General features: G+C 41.7%; 1 protein-coding gene across 1 annotated transcript in view; it reads left to right on the forward strand.

Moving 5' to 3' along the window:
- Window positions 1-2,892: 2,892 nt before the first annotated feature.
- The window catches only part of LOC145397604 (uncharacterized), a 20,269-nt gene continuing 5,571 nt past the window's right edge, over window positions 2,893-17,590 (forward strand). The window contains exons 1-7 of the mRNA XM_080270645.1: window positions 2,893-3,047; window positions 3,317-3,485; window positions 5,402-5,501; window positions 9,470-9,587; window positions 12,084-12,222; window positions 14,348-14,524; window positions 17,140-17,333. Of these exons, the coding sequence (XP_080126771.1) occupies window positions 2,971-3,047; window positions 3,317-3,485; window positions 5,402-5,501; window positions 9,470-9,587; window positions 12,084-12,222; window positions 14,348-14,524; window positions 17,140-17,333 (974 nt within the window). The 5' untranslated portion in view covers window positions 2,893-2,970. The remainder of the gene's footprint in view (window positions 3,048-3,316; window positions 3,486-5,401; window positions 5,502-9,469; window positions 9,588-12,083; window positions 12,223-14,347; window positions 14,525-17,139; window positions 17,334-17,590) is intronic.

Consider the following 17,590-nt stretch of genomic DNA (forward strand, 5'->3'; position numbering starts at 1 on the left):
GTGTAGCCATCTGTCTGTGTCTGCTGTGTAGCCATCTGTCTGTGTCTGCTGTGTAGCCATCTGTCTGAAGTGTGTCTGCTGTGTAGCCATCTGTCTGTGTCTGCTGTGTAGCCATCTGTCTGTGTCTGCTGTGTAACCATCTGTCTGTGTCTGCTGTGTAGCCATCTGCCTGTGTCTGCTGTGTAACCATCTGTCTAATGAGTCTGCTGTGTAACCATCTGTCGAATGTCTCTGCTGTGTAGCCATCTGTCTGTGTCTGCTGTGTAGCCATCTGTCTAATATGTCTGCTGTGTAACCATCTGTCTAATGTGTCTGCTGTGTAGCCATCTGTCTGTGTCTGCTGTGTAACCATCTGTCTAATGTCTCTGCTGTGTAACCATCTGTCTAATGTCTCTGCTGTGTAACCATCTGTCTGTGTCTGCTGTGTAACCATCTGTCTAATGTCTCTGCTGTGTAACCATCTGTCTAATGTCTCTGCTGTGTAACCATCTGTCTAATGTCTCTGCTGTGTAACCATCTGTCTAATGTCTCTGCTGTGTAACCATCTGCCTAATGTGTCTGCTGTGTAGCCATCTGTCTGTGTCTGCTGTGTAGCCATCTGTCTGTGTCTGCTGTGTAACCATCTGTCTAATGTCTCTGCTGTGTAACCATCTGTCTAATGTGTCTGCTGTGTAGCCATCTGTCTGTGTCTGCTGTGTAACCATCTGTCTAATGTCTGCTGTGTAGCCATCTGTCTGTGTCTGCTGTGTAGCCATCTGTCTAATGTGTCTGCTGTGTAATCATCTGTCTAATGTGTCTGCTGTGTAGCCATCTGTCTGTGTCTGCTGTGTAGCTATCTGTCTGTGTCTGCTGTGTAACCATCTGTCTAATGTCTGCTGTGTAGCCATCTGTCTGTGTCTGCTGTGTAGCCGTCTGTCTAATGTGTCTGCTGTGTAATCATCTGTCTAATGTGTCTGCTGTGTAGCTATCTGTCTGTGTAACCATCTGTCTGTCTCTGCTGTGTATCCAATCTCCATAACAGCCTACACCCTGAACACACCATCACCACTACCATCCGTGCCTCACCCCGCCAAAAGGACGCGAAAATTATTGGCGCGCTATTTTTGGGTGTAAAGACGGTGGTGGCGTGACAGTCGGCAGGTTCCCGCCAAAAGAGGGAGCGGCGCCCCCCTCGTACATCACACCGCCGCGTTTATTTTACCCCGGACTCTCAACATTACTACCCTTGGTCATGATTTTAGACTCTGCGGCGTTAGAATGCCTCAATGAACGTCTGTCTATCTATCTATCCATCTATCTATGTCTATCTATAGCCAGACGCCTTATTAAACATGTATTCTATTCATATTCGTTCAGATTTTCATGATAAAAGAACAGAAGGATCCATTTCAGATTATAACGACCAGTGACGTCAGCTCTTGAACAATTTTTCGAAGATTTTGAGACTACATGCTTGAAAACTTGAAAAAAAAAAAAAATCTATCTTGAAAAATACATTGAGAGAGAGAGAGAGAGAGAGAGAGAGAGAGAGAGAGAGAGAGACGGGGAAGTACAGTAACAAATGCTGGAAGTAAAATGGAAGCTGCTGATATTCACCCATCCCTTCAGCCAATCTTTGTATATGTTATTAACTGCCTACTCTCTGGTTAGAATAATTAGGTCAGATAAATCCTCCTTCATCCTGATAATATTAAGTGTTTATTATTTATCCTAGGTAAGAATACACAAGGCACTGCAACGCAAAGAAAGGAGCTCATTTTATTTTTATCATCCACCGAAGCAAGATGGTACCATTTTCGCAAACGCGCCCTATACTGTCGCGTTAGACCCAGGTGTGTGTGTGTGTGTGTGTGTGTGTGTGTGTGTGTGTGTGTGTGTGTGTGTGTGTGTGTGTGTGTGTGTGTGTGTGTGTGTGCGTGCGCGCTACAGTCCGTTCAGCAACCTGTCTAATCCCACCCTCATTTCCTCAGTCAAAATATTTATCATTAGTGTATTCCAGGGACGTGAGGTGATAGACACTAAGGACAAAGAGTGTAAACAAGAGTGGAGTGGACTTACAGTGATCCGATACAAAACCTAACACTTAAATGGAACTGGGCTTTAAACTGAACTGGGAGTGAACGTAATGTGAACTGAAACTGAACACAACTGACCTGGAAATGAACTCTGAACTGGCACTGAATTTAGGCCTATAAACTGAAGTGACACTGAATATAGGCCTATACATTCTGAACTGGCACTGAATTAGGCCTATAAACTCTGAATTGGCACTGAATTTAGGCCTATAAACTCTAAACTGGCACTGAATTAGGCCTATAAACTCTGAACTGGCACTGAATTTAGGCCTATAAACTGAACTGGCACTGAATTTAAGCCTATGAACTCTGAAGTGGCACTGAATTTAGGCCTATAAACTCTGAAGTGGCACTGAATTTAGGCTTATTGAAGTGGCACTGAATTTAGGCCTATGTACTTTGAACTGGCACTGAAGTTAGGCCTATGAACTGAACTGTCATTGAATTAGGCCTAAAAACCCTGAACTGGCACTGAATTTAGGCCTATAAACTGAACTGACACTGAATTAGGCCTATAAACTCTGAACTGGCACAAATTAGGCCTATAAACTCTAAATTGGCACTGAATTAGGCCTATGAAACTCTGAACTGGCACTGACTTTAGGCCTATGAACTCCGAACTGGCACTGAATTTAGGCCTATATCAGAACCGAAGATGAACGTTGGGCTGAGATTAAAATTGAACTAGGAATGAACTGCGTGTGAACTGAGATTGAACTTACGAATGGATTGAAACTGAACTTACGATTGGATTAAATTTGAACTTACGACTGGATTAAATTTGAACTTACGATTGGATTTAAATTGAACTTACGATTGGTTTAAAACTGAACTTACGATTGGTTTAAAATTGAACTTACGAATGGTTTAAAATTGAACTTAAGCCTAGAGAGCGATGGAGGTGGCAGACAGCGTGAGATACAGAGAGGCTGTGGCGAGACTGAAGAGACTGCTGTATGAGACTCCACCACAGCCACCACCACCACACGATACAGGTGAGAGAGAGAGAGAGAGAGAGAGAGAGAGAGAGAGAGAGAGAGAGAGAGAGAGAGAGAGAGAGAGAGAGAGAGGTGGCTGCAGGAGGATATTTTGTATTGATCAGGAAAACATAGGAAAATATAAACAATTAAGTTCCTGTATTCCTAAGTACAGCACACACACACACACACACACACACACACACACACACACACACAAACGCACAAAACATCCTCTCGCGGCTTCAAAACCATTCCAATGAGAGGTTATGTTTTTATTTATTTTTTGGCAGGTGAGATGGGCGGCGAGGACGTGGGCGTGGGCGTTGGCATGGGCGTGGAAGAAGGCAGTGCGTGGAGATGGCTACTAGGCCTACTAAGACACCAGGAGGAATTAATAACACAGCTTGAAAAGGAAAATCTGTTCCTTAAGGTGCGTTTGTCTTGGTTTCTTGTCTTTCTCTTGTCAACAGTTGTCTTTGTGTCAGTGTTGTGTTGGTGATATTGCTGACTTTGGCTCTCTCTCTCTCTCTCTCTCTCTCTCTCACACACACACACACACACACACACACACACACACACACACAGGAGGAGTTAAGTAGATTAAAAGACAGAGGAAAAGCAAGTGGTCCTGATGAAATTTCATGTTGGGTATTACGAGAATGTGCAAAGGAGTTAAGTAAACCATTATTTTTAATTTTCAAGAAATCCTTGAGTCAAGGTAAACTACCTGATATTTGGAAAAAAAAAAAGCAAATATTGTCCCCTTATTCAAGAAAGGAAATAGACAAAATCCACTCAACTACCGACCAGTATCACTGACCAGTGTTGTAAGCAAGGTATTAGAAAAGCTTATAAGAAAAGCTTGGGTAAATCATCTAGAAGAACACAGTATGATAACAGAAAGACAGTTTGGTTTCAGAAAAGGAAAATCATGTGTTACTAATCTGTTGAGCTACTATGACAGAGTAACAAACACAATACAGGAAAGGGAAGGATGGGTGGACAGTATTTATTTAGATTTCAAGAAAGCTTTTGACACAGTACCACACCAAAGACTTTTATGAAAACTGTACCATCAAGGAGGAATTCGAGGCAAACTGTTTTGTTGGATGCAAGACTTTCTCATAAAAAGAGAAATGAGAACAGTACTAAGAGGAAACTACTCATCATGGAAAGAAGTGACTAGTGGAGTACCACAGGGTTCAGTGCTGGCACCAATCATGTTTTTAGTGTATATAAATGATATAAACAGTAACACTGGAAATGAGAGCTATCTGAATATGTTTGCAGATGATGCAAAAATACAAAGGAGAATTACTAACATAGACTCTTGTAAAGAGCTACAAGAAGAATTAAATAAACTTCATGAATGGAATAGTACATGGCAAATGGAATTCAATGTGGACAAGTGTCATGTAATCAAGTTTGGTAAAAGTGGAAAAAGACCTGATTGGGATTATAAGTTAGGAAATAAAACCCTATACACATCAGAAAGAGAGAAAGACCTATGTGTGATTATCAATGACAGACTATCTCCGGCTGACCACATCAGCGAGAAGGTACGGAACATGTATACACTGCTTGCAAATATGAGAACAGCATTCACATACATAAATGAAGACATGCTAAGAAGGATAATAACATCATTCATTAGACCAACCCTGGAATATGCATCAGTAGTCTGGAGTCCTCATCTCAAAAAGCATATAGACAAGATTGAAAAAGTTCAAAGGGCCGCTACAAGATGGATACCAAACTTAAGGGACCTAAGCTACGAAGAAAGACTAAATAAACTGAATCTACCAACACTACAGGAGAGAAGGAAAAGAGGTGACATGATAATGCTATATAAGTGCATATCAGGGAAGGAGAAAATAGACATAAATTATTACTTAACATATGGAGAAGCATCAGCAAGAGGACACTGCAAAAAACTGCATAAGAAGAGAGGTGATAAAGACGTAAGGAAATTCAGTTTCCCAAACAGAGCAATTGATCAATGGAATGCACTACCGAATGAAATAGTGTGTGCCAAAACAATTCACAAATTTAAGGATATGTACGATAAATATGGTTTAAGACACGAGACAGTACGAGCTTGACTCATTCCTGTAAAGATACAATTAGGTAAGAACAATTAGGTAAGAACACACACACACTGCACTAGTAAATCCCTCTCTGTCTTTTACACACCTCGAAATAGAGGCTTAAAATCTCAGTCTCTCTCTCTCTCTCTCTTACGTGGGTGATTTAAAACTCAGCAAAAAAATTAATCAGCTTCCTCTATGTTGCTTGTGGAGTCGACATGCATTCATCTTTGCCTAATTTCTTTCTCCGTCTGATCAGAACGAGATAGTGAGCGTGGGCGAGAGCGTAAGGAAGCTTGGCGAGGAGAACCGTAGCCTCAACACACGCCTTGCCGATGCGCTGAGCCGGGCCATCGCAGGGGTGAGTTACGACAATGGCGGGACGACGTGGAGGCGATTTGTTTGTGGCCACCCCGTATGGGATTAAGGCGTCTGGCAATATAGATAGATTTATATTTCATCACTTCAGTCTATCTATCTATCTGCTGGTATCTGTGTATCTATCTACAGTATCTATTTATAGCCAGACGCCTCAAACTCGTAAGGGGTTGCCACATACAAATCGCCTCCATGTCGCCCTGTCCCTATACTCTACCCTCCTCCACTTCACACTCCCCTCCCTCATACACCTCTACATCCCTCCATCTCATCCTCGGCCTCCCCCTCTCTCTCCCCCCTTACTCACACACACGCTCCTCTTCCGTACCATATCTTTTATTTCATCTTCTCTCTATACCAACAATTTTATTCACCTTCTTCCATGATATTACGAAAATCCAGAGAGAGGTGAAGTATTGAAAGGGTTAGTGAATCCTTAAGTAACCCCTCTAAGTTGGAAAATCTACCTGGAACTTTATTTTAACTGGATGAAAACGGGAATTTCGAAAAGTGACTGGATTTTTGGGGTTATGTTAAAATAGATAGATGGATAGATGGATGGATAGGTGTGTGTGTGTGTGTGTGGATAGATATAGACAGATTGATGGATAGGTAGATATGAGTGTGTGTGTGTGTGTGTGTGTGTGTGTGTGTGTGTGTGTGTGTGTGTGTGTGTGTGTGTGTGTGGATAAATATAGAGATTGATAGATTGATTGACAGACAGATGGACGGATGGATAAGTAGATGTGTGTGTGTGTGTGTGTGTGTGTGTGTGTGTGTGTGTGTGTGTGTGTGTGTGTGTGTGTGTGTGTGTATTTAGTGTATATGCGTGTGTCTGTGTGTGTCTGTGTCTGCGTGTATTCAAAGAAGTTCCTAAATTTACCTTATTCGCCTCTTCAGTCCGTAGCGCATTCCTCACCTTACTTCCGCCACCTGCAATCAATTCTCCCCACCAGGTGACCCCTTATAGACAAGAATTAATGAAGGCTACGTCTACCTCTATGTCAAAAGGCGTCTCTACTACTGTATGTTAAATAAAGTCGATCTGAGAGGGCAAGACAAAATGAATCTTGTACTAAAAGGGTTACACGGACTAAATCGTGTGTGGGATAGATAGATAGACAGACAGAGAGATGGTTAGAGATTGATTGATAGATAGACAGATAGATAGATGGATAGACAGATAGATAAATAAGTAAATAGCCCTGACAAAAAGATTCCTATCCCCATTCACCTCAGCTGATGGCCAGGTGTAGTCAGACTTGGGGGGGGAGTGATTTGACTAGTAACCAAGGAGACTCAGCTCTACCTCACCACCAAGAATACTCAACTTTTACCCCTCTACGATACGAGTGTGACCCAGTTCCCTCAGATGAAGACAAGCCTGCTACATTAAGGGTTATTATTCCTTGGTTAATACGGGTAATTTGTTTCTTATATACCGTCTTAGTCTTATAATGTGTTCCAAGCCTGTAATACCTGAGAGAGAGAGAGAGAGAGAGAGAGAGAGAGAATTTACCTGTCTGCATAATCCCATAATACCTGTGTGTGTGTGTATGTGTGTGTGTGTGTGTGTGTGTGTGTGTGTGTGTGTGTGTGTGAGAGAGAGAGAGAGAGAGAGAGAGAGAGAGAGAGAGAGAGAGAGAGAGTCCATTCCCGTAACTTGAATACTCAGTTGTATGGAATTAGATGAGCCTTGTTATGAGGTAAAAATGAGTCTCCTTGGTTACTAGTCAAATCTATCCTTCAGTCTGACTACACGTGGCCATAATCTAAGCTGAATGAGGTTAGGATCTTTGTGGGAATGAGTCTCCTTGGTTACTAGTCAAATCTATCTTTCAGTCTGACTACATTTGGCCATAAACAAAACTGAAAGGAGTTGGGGATCTTTGTGGGAATGAGTCTTCTTGGTTACTAGTCAAATCTATCCCTCAGACTTACTACACTTTGCCATGAACTAAGCTGAAAGGAGTTCGGGATCTTTGTGGGAATGAGTCTCCTTGGTTACTAGTCAAAGCTATCCTTCAGTCTGCCTACATTTGGCCATAAACTAAGCTGAATGGGGTTGGGATCTTTGTGGGAATGAGTCTCCTTGGTTACTAGTCAAAGCTATCCTTCAGCCAGCCTACATTTGCCCATAAACTAAGCTGAATGGGGTTGGGATCTTTGTGGGAATGAGTCTCCTTGGTTACTAGTCAAATCTATCCTTCAGTCAGACTACACGTGGCCATAATCTAAGCTAAAAGGATAGGGGTGTTTGTCAGGTTGGAGTGAACGTACTGTATCACCACAGATTTTATAGAATTTTTGGGAAAAAAAAAAAAGTATGGAAGGGTGAAGGCTATATATATTAATCCTGCATCTCAAAAATCTCCAAAAATAATAAAAAATCATCTGAAAATAGCCAAAAAAAAAAAAAGTAATGGAAGTGAAAAAGTTAATGGTTAAATATGTAAGTCATTTTTCAACCTAATTATTATGGCAAGTACAGTCGCCTGCAAAAGTTTCGTTGCTCTTCCTTTCCCTCAGTAGCTCATACCATTGTACTCCTTTTTTTAAACTCTACCTAAAATTCCATCTCTCTGTCTTGAATGCTGAGGGGTAACGCAAGAATGGGATGCTAGTCACGAGGAAGTGCTATGTAAAGGATGTGGAGCTGTACTGTTATTTTTTTCTGCTACTACGATACGTGAAACAAGATCGTAAGGACGAATATTTGGGCCAAGTTAGAGTTAAAAGAGTATAGTTTTGGAGATAAAAAGTAGTAATGCAAGAGTTAACCGTTACTCCCAGTCCTTCATTTATGCAACAGGTCAACTCTGGAACTGTCTCCCTCTGTCTGTATTTCCTACTTTAACCGTTACTCCCAGTCCTTCATTTATGCAACGGGTCAACTCTGGAACTGTCTCCCTCTGTCTGTATTTCCTACTTCCTATGATCTCCAGTCTGTCAAACGCAGTGTGTCCAGGCATCTCGAAATGAACGGATCTTGAATTTGGCTCTCTTTTGTATTGTTTTTGTTTTTTTCTTGGAAGGAACGGTTTGCGGGCTCCTGGCCTTCGGTTCCTTCTTTCTTGCATTAAAAAAAAAAAACATAGATTAAACTTACTACATGCAGTTTTACCCGAAATTAATTATATGGAATTCTGAGTGTTATTTAGAGAAACAGAACTTTTGCATGAGACTGTACATGTGAAATTAAACCACACTGGGGGATATGCAGGTAATTATCTCCCTACCCACTTTCCTCCCTTCTCTCCCTCCCTACTTTCCTCCCTTCTCTCCCTCCCCCCTAATTTTCCTCCCTCCCTTACCTACCTTCTCCCCTGTTATCTTTCCTGCATTCTAAAATTCTCTCTTTCCTTCTTTCGTTTTGTAAGTCCTATTCTGTTTTACATCACCTTCATTCATTCATTCATTCATTCAAGAGAGAGAGAGAGAGAGAGAGAGAATTTACCTGTCTGCATAAGCCTATAATACCTGTGTGTGTGTGTGTGTGAGAGAGAGAGAGAGAGAGAGAGAGAGAGAGATTTTACCCCTCTCTCCATCTCTACTTTTCCATCTTCCTCCTTTTCTCCCACCCCTACATATCATACCTCTCTCTCTCTCTCTCTCTCTCTCTCACGATGTTTCCTACCTTCTCTCTCTCTCACCATGTTTCCTACCTTCCTCCACATTTTCTTACTTTCCTACCTTCTCTCTCTCCTTTCTTTAATATCTCTCCCTCCCTCTTTTATCTTCCTCTTTCTCTCCCCATTTCCTGCATCATCTTCTCCTTCTCCCTTGTCTCCATACTTCTCTCCCTACTCCCTTCTTGCCTCTTCCCCTGCCTACTTCCCCTCCTCCTCTCCCTACCCCCTCCTCCTACTCCTGTTCCTTCACCTCATCCTGCACTTCCTTCTTCCCCGTTTCCTCCTTCTCTCTCTCTCTCCTCTTTCCTCCTCCTTCCCACCCTCCCACCTCCACACTGAACTTAGTCTGATTTTTGCTACACAGGATGAGGGGACGGATAGCGATAGTGTGCATAGTGCTGATATCACCCACACAAGGCTGGCGTCTCTCACCAGGTATGTAGAGATAGATAGATAGATAGATAGATATAGATATTGTAGATAAATAGTTATGTCGGTACAGAGAGAGAGTTACATAGTTACATAGATACACAGACCACACAGACCTTACGGTCCCTACGAGGTGGTCCGGCCTTAATCCTAATATAGTGCATAGGAGCAGAAGAAAAGGAGAGCACAGCAGAAGGCTCTCTCCCCCACCCTCCAGACCCTCCGGCATTTGCCGTGCAGGAAACAAGAGAGGAAGTAATACCTTGCAGGAATGAAAAACCCGAAGGAATTTTATAGGATCGGCAGAAAGTAGAATAATATGGAAAAGGAAAATTTGGGCATACAGCCACATACTTACTCTATGCATGCAATTTTTTTTTTTTTTTTTAATCAAAAGATGAATAGAATGTTTATCTATTATTTATAATCTATAATACTGTCTCTGTCTAATAGACACATGAATGCAGACGCGAATATGCAATAATTGCTCCACCCTAACTAAACGATACCAATTGCGTCGAGATACATGTCCAGTCTCTTTTTAAATATATTTATGGTACCACTCTCAATCACATTCCCAGGGAGTTTATTCCATTCGCTTACAACAGAGTAAGTGAAGAAGTTTTTGGCTGTATCAAGATTAGCCCTCCTTGCTTGCAACTTCATACCATTTCCTCGAGTTACAGTCTCGGCAATTACTGTGAATAGCTTGCTTGAATCAGTAGTACTAAAGCCTTTTAGAATCTTAAAACATTCAATCAGCTGTCCCCTGAGTCTCCGTTTTCTAAGAGAGAATAGGTTTAATTCCCTGAGTCTCTCGAGGTATGGTTTATTCCTCAGGGACGGGATTAACTTGGTAGCCCTACGCTGGACCGCTTCCAGTACTTCTATATCTTTAATTAGGTGAGGCGCCCAAAATTGCACTGCAAACTCTAAGTGTGGCCTGACTATGCTTTTGTATAGGGGGATTACAATATCTTTGCTTTTATATGTAAAATGTCTTTTGATGAAGCCGAGGGCCCTGTTGGCTTTATTGGCGGCAGAGATACATTGATTTGAACATTTCAGATCGTCTGAAATTAGTACGCCTAGATCCTTAACTAGTGAGGACTTGCTAATGATTTGGCCCTTCATTTCGTAATCATACCTTTTGTTTTTCTTCCCACATTGCAGTACCTGACATTTGCTTACATTGAAGGGCATTTGCAATTTTTCTGACCAGCTGATAATTTTATTAAGGTCATTTTGTCATTTTGAAGGCTAATTCTGTCTTCTTCAGTTAATATAGTGTTGCCGATTTTTGTGTCGTCCGCAAATTTAGAAATGAAATTGCAAATTTAAAAATGAGAGAGAGAGAGAGAGAGAGAGAGAGAGAGAGAGTCCGTCCCTATCCCCTCTCTTATACAAACGTCCCCCACCTCCCTCCCTATCCCCCGAGAGAGAGAGAGAGAGAGAGAGAGAGAGAGAGAGAGATTAAATTACCCCAGATAACAATTTCACTTTTATCCCACAAGCAAACACGTTATCTATCTATCTATCTATTGACAGACGCCTTAATCCCATACGGGGTGGCCACAAACAAATCGCCTCCACGTCACCCTGTCCCCCGCCATTTCACTGCCTTGGTCCCAATTCACACACCCCTCTCTCATATACCTCTCCACTCCATCCCTCCAGCTCATCCTTGGCCTTCCCCTACCTCTCTCCCCCTCCACCTCACTCACATACACTCTTCTCGTCAGTCTCTCACTCTCCATCCTCTCCCTATGGTCAAACCACATTATCCACTAATTCACAATACTTCATTCACCTTAACTTGGCCCAGATTTTAGTCATTCTGCATTTTATTTTACCTATCTCAGTGGCAGCATAAGACAAACCTACGGCTCCACATCTTCTCCATAGCACTTCTCCGTGACTAGCATCAAAATCTAGTGTTTATCTATCACTGCCAATATTCAAGATAGACAGATGACAATTTTTAGGCCAAGTTAAAGTGAGAAGAGTTTAGCAAGTATCTGTTTTACTCTTGTCTATATTATAAAGGCTACGACGCTATGCACTAAGTTAAAATAGTGTTAAAAATATATCTTACTCCTTTCACACTATCTCATGAAATTTCCTTGGTTTTTCTAGACTGCATGGTGGTTTTTCGCACTTTATCCTGCCAGCTTCGGTTTGTGGGTCATAGGAGCTTTCTTGCGTAACTATCCTTTTTGACTCATAAAAAAGATACCATAGTAGGCTAATTGTCGCCTTTGTTAAGAGGAACTACAAAATGACCACTGTGTTAGTTGCTGTCTGCTTTCCTCTCTCTCTCTCTCTCTCTCCCTCACTGTCTTTTACACATCTCGAAACAGAGGCTTAAAATCTGTCTGTCTGTCTGTCTCTGTCTGTCTCTCTCTCTCACATTGAACTAGTAAATCCCTCTATGTCTTTCACACATCTCGAAATAGGGACTTAATCTCTCTCTCTCTCTCTCTCTCACTATCCCCTCCACAGAGAGACAGAGGTGCTACGGGAGGAGGTAAGGCGTTTGGAATCAGCTTTGTCAGCAATGTCTACCAGGGAACAGGAAGCCCTTGGTAAACTGGCCAGCGCTCTCTCCCTCGCCCACGACACCCACTCCCACACTGCGCAGGTAAGGATCACACACACACACACACACACACACACACACACACACACACGCACACACACACGTACCCATTTTTCTTTCATGATCAGTTTAAACGTTGCCAAACCTAACTCAGCGTGACCCAGCCTTCAAGCGGCCTTACGTATGTCACTCTTACCCCGTTAATAAAGCAAGAACGTCCTTATTTCTTTATCCTTACTGCTACCCTGCGATTTTATTGATGTAAGGAGAGCATCTATACATTTGTAGGTCTAACGAAGGCTATGTATAATCACTCAAGTTCATAAAATCTCCCCTAAACTGAGTGAAATCGTTTGTCGGTAGCCAGAATAAACACACTAGCCGAGGTGTACTGATCTGACGGGTGATGGAACTGCCAAAGTGCATAAGTTGCCTGTAAGTGGGTAAAGTGCGTTAAGTTGCCTATAAGTGGCTAAAAAATGGTTCCATTTGTGTTGATATGCAGACCTAAAGTTGTCCCATATACAGACCTAAAGTTGTTCCATTTGTGTTGATATGCAGACCTAAAGTTGTTCCATTTGTGTTGATATGCAGACCTAAAGTTGTTCCATTTGTGTTGATATACAGACCTAAAGTTGTTCCATTTGTGTTGATATACAGAAGTGCAAAAGTCATGTGTGTTTGTGTCTTGTGTCATTTGTGTTTACTATACTGTGTTTTGTATTGCGTGCAGTGGTTTGCGTGTGCCTGCCTCATCACACACTGGCTCAACAGCAAATCAATACACGAACTTGATATCATCCCCACATTGCCGCAGTCTTGCATAACCTTAATCCCTTTGATCAAGCGATTTATTTTACGGCCTATATTTTCAACCACCAATTACACAGGGTGGTACGTACATAGCGCATCACTAAAAATTCACCTGGAAGAATTCTGTGTTGCGGCTCAGTCTCCTGGTGTGGGCTTGGGTGTGGCAGTGGTAGTAGGAAATGAATAAATAACGCAGCAGACACTGATAACGCTGAGCCGTCCCCGCAAAACACGAGAAATCACCAGATGCAGTGGCAGTTATATATGGCCCCCCTTGAATTCAAATTTGGAAGGGCGTCCGGTACAGAATTAACGGGCTCTCAAATTTAAATCGTCAGGAGATACACTACTACTACAACTACTACTACTACTACGACTTGTACTACTACCACAAATAATAATAATAATAATAATAATAAAAAATATAATGCGTTACCGGATTAAGGTGGGTATTCATCTTTTTTTAAACTGAGCAAACCACCCACACGCGTTCACTGCAGCGAAAAGACAAATCAGAGGAGCTTTGAACCATCTGGCTTCGATTTTACTTATTTTTTTCATTTCATTTTACGTTGGAGAAGCCTTGGACACACACACACACACACACACACACACACACACACACACACACACACACACGAGTTAATTAGGTGGCTGCCAACGGAGATATATAATTCTTTCACCACAACCATACTTCTTTCATCCTAACTTGGCCCAGATTTTCGTCCTTTTGCAGCTTATTTCACATAGCTCAGTGGCAGAAAAAGACAATGCTGCAACTCTACATCCCTTCCACAGCACTTCTTCGTGACTAGCATCATATATTCTAGTGTTAATCTACTGTCATGACTCAGGAGTGAAGGTGGAAAGGTAATTTTAGGCCAAGTTAAAGTAATGGGAGTACAGGCGAACAAGACAATACTACGGCTCTACGTCCCTATAGCACTTCTTCGTGACTAGCGCTATTTCTTTTCCCGTTAATCTACAACTATAACTCAGCTTTCAAGATGGTGAGAGGTCTTTTTAAAGCCAAGTTAAGGTGAAAGGAGTATAGAAGTTTATCCTCATAGGTCAAAAATTTCCACGCCATAGGTCTAAAATTTCCACCTCCATAGGTCTAAAATTTCCACGCCATAGGTCTAAAATTTCCACCCCAATAGGTTTAAAATTTCCACCCCAATAGGTCTAAAATTTCCACCCCAATAGGTCTAAAATTTCCACCCCATAGGTCTAAAATTTCCACCCCATGTCTAAAATTTCCAACTCATAGGTCTAAAATTTCCACCCCATAGGTCTAAAGTTTCCACCCCATAGGTCTAAAATTCTACCGCATAGGTCTAAAATTTCCACACAGGTACGAGCCAGCAGTGAGTCAGCAGTGGAGGAGCTGTCTCTGATGCTGACAGCCGCTAAGCAGGAGGGTCAGCAGCTGAGGCAACTGCTGGATGAGACTGAGGCCAAGCAGAGGAGGCAGAGGGAGCAGCAGGAATCACTCAGCACTCAGCAGGAGCAAAGAATAACCTCGCTGACGGTAGGGAAAAGAGGCAAAATGGGCTCTAGTGTGTTTATTTTCAGCTGGCAAAGATCCCTAGCCCATTTCACCTTAGTTTATGGCCAAGTGTAGTCAGACTGGAGGAAAAACTTGAGTACAGTTGGTTCATTTTCACTTGGCAAATATCCCTAGCCCATTTCAGCTCAGTTGGTGGCCAGGTGTAGTCAGATTGAAGTCACTAGTAACCAAGGAGACTCATTTCTACCCCATAGCTGAGGCTCATCAAATTTCCTGCGCCCATAATTTAGTATCTGAGTTTTAGGAATTGGTACAGTCCCATCAGATGAAAAAAAATATATATATAATAGAGGTTAGCTTCCCTCCTCTAACCCTTTTTAAACTCAGGCTGGTTAAGGACTTTGCAAACAGTAAAATAATAAGATAAATAAATAAATAAAGAGGTAACAGTTAACGGTGATGCGGTGAGGAGATTTATACTTGAGTGCTCTCTCTCTCTCTCTCTCTCTCTCTCTCTCTCTCTCTCTCTCTCTCTCCACAAAGTACTGTCGGCGCCGAGTTGGGTTAAGGTCCCGACAAAATTAATAAATACATACATACATAAAATAAGAAATAAAAGTCACATTAACAAAATAAAAATATATAAAATCCCCTTGAAAAAAAATTGGGTCCATGGAGTAAACAGATCCATGAAGAGGAAACTTCTATCTATCTATCTATTGCCAGACGCCTCAATCCTCTAAGGGGTGGCCCCATACAAATCGCCTCCATGTCGCCCTGTCCCCCGCCATTTTACTGCCCTGCTCCCAACTCACACCCCCCTCTCTCATATCTCTCTCCACTCCATCCCTCCATCTCATCCTCGGCCTCCCCCTCCCTCTCCCCCCCTCCACTTCACTCACATACACTCTCCTCGTCAGTCTCTCACCTTCCATCCTCTCCACATGGCCAAACCACCTCACTGGAAACTTGCCAATGAGTAAATGTTGCCTCACTAAATATTCACCTCCTCACCAGCTTATTCACCCCCTGCCCCCCTCCTTCCTTCAGACTTACTGGGAAGACCAAAACAAATGTGATTCTTTCCTTCTGAGCCACGATTTATACTCTCTATCTATTGCCAGATGCCTTAATCCCTTATACGGGGTGGCCACAAACAAATCGCCTCCACGTCACCCTGTCTCCCGCCATTCCACGGTTTATACCATTCGGCTATTTTTCTTTTATTTTCGGCTTTTTTTTTTTTTGTATCTGAAATCAAAATGCAAAATATCATATGCTTACGAGGAAACTGTGTATTGATTGGATTATTATTATTATTATTATTATTATTACTAGTAGTAGTAGTAGTAGTAGTACTAGTAGCTGTAGTAGTATTACACTATTATTATTATTATTATTTATTTTTATTATTATTATTATTATTATTAGTAGTAGTAGTAGCAGTAGTAGTAGTAGTGGCAGTACTAGTAGCTGTAGTAGTATTACACTATTATTATTATTATTATTATTACACTATTATAATTATTGTTATTTTCATCATCATTATTATTATTATTATTATTATTATTATTATTATTATTGTTGTTGTTGTTATTATTATCATCATTATCATTATCATTATTATTATTATTATACACAACACATTAATGTAAACCTAATTCCCTTGTCACGTAATATTAGATTCAAATTCCCTTTTTCGCTCTCACCTACCCTGACGTAAGGAAGGTGTATGTCGCGATGCCCAGGTACACAAACATCCTTTACGCCCTCCCTATCCCCGGAAAGGAGGAGGGTGGTAGGCTGCAGGAAAGGGACAGCTTCGGTTTGCATTTCACTGGGTCCACATTCAGATGAACCTAGGGATACTGTCGCTGCTACTACTACTACTACTACTACTACTATCACTATTTTCTTCTTTTTCTTCTCCTCCTCCTCCTCCTCTTCTTCTTCTCCTTCTTCTTCTTCATCATCATCATCATCATCATCTCTTCTTCTTCTACTACTACTACTACTACTACTGCTGCTGCTGCTACTACTACTACTGCTACTACTACTGCTACTACTACTACTACCACTGCTACTACCAGTGCTATCACTACTTTCCTCTCTCTCCTCCTTCTCTTCCTTTTCATCATCACCATCTTCTTTTCTTCTTCTTCTTCTACTACTACAACAACTATTACTACCACTACTCCTACTACTACTACTATTACTACAACTATTCTTCTCCTCCTCCTCCTCTTCCTCTTTTTCTTCATCATCATCTTTTCTCCTTCTACTACTACTACTACTACTATCACTTCTCCTCCTCCTGCTCTTTATCATTATCTTTTCTTCTACTACTACTACTTCTACTACTACTACTATTACTACCACTACTACTACTACTAATACCAATATTTTCTTCTTTTTCTTCTTCTTCTTCTTCTTCTTCTTCTCCTCCTCCTCCTCCTCCTCTTCTTTTTCATCACCATCTTCTTTTCTTCTTCTTCTACTACCACTCCTACTACTACCACCACCACCACCACTACTACTACTACTACCACCACTACACAATACGGTAACCAATATCTCAAAGTGTAAGTATAATTCTTCCATTCCTGTATTTCTTTTGTTTGCGACTTAACCAACAGAGTGAGAAGGAAGCCTTGGAGGACGAGGTGGGACGACTCCGGAGAGAGAAGGACGACGCGGTTCGGAGGGCAAGGGAGGCCGAGGGTGAGGCTGAGGTGGCCAAGGCTGGGAGGGCGAGGTTGGAGGCCCAGCTGGAGGAGGAGAGGCAGCACTCCAACGAGGCGCACCAAAGACTTCACAACACTCTCATGGCGTACGTAACTCTAATATAAATCCATCATCATCATCATCATCATCACAACACTCTCATGGGGTATGTTTCTAGTACGTAAAATCATCATCATCATCATCATCATCATCACAACATTGTTATGGCGTATGTATCGAAAACCCAAAGCTATCATCATCATCATCATCATCATCACCTTCATCATCACAACACTCGTGGGTTATGTATCTAAAATGTAAAATGATCATCATCATCATCATCATCACAACACTCTTATGGTG

This window comes from Coenobita brevimanus, chromosome 42 (genome assembly GCF_032717465.1).
Source record: "Coenobita brevimanus isolate Jiangsu-jjx chromosome 42, ASM3271746v2, whole genome shotgun sequence".
NCBI lineage: Eukaryota > Metazoa > Arthropoda > Malacostraca > Decapoda > Coenobitidae > Coenobita > Coenobita brevimanus.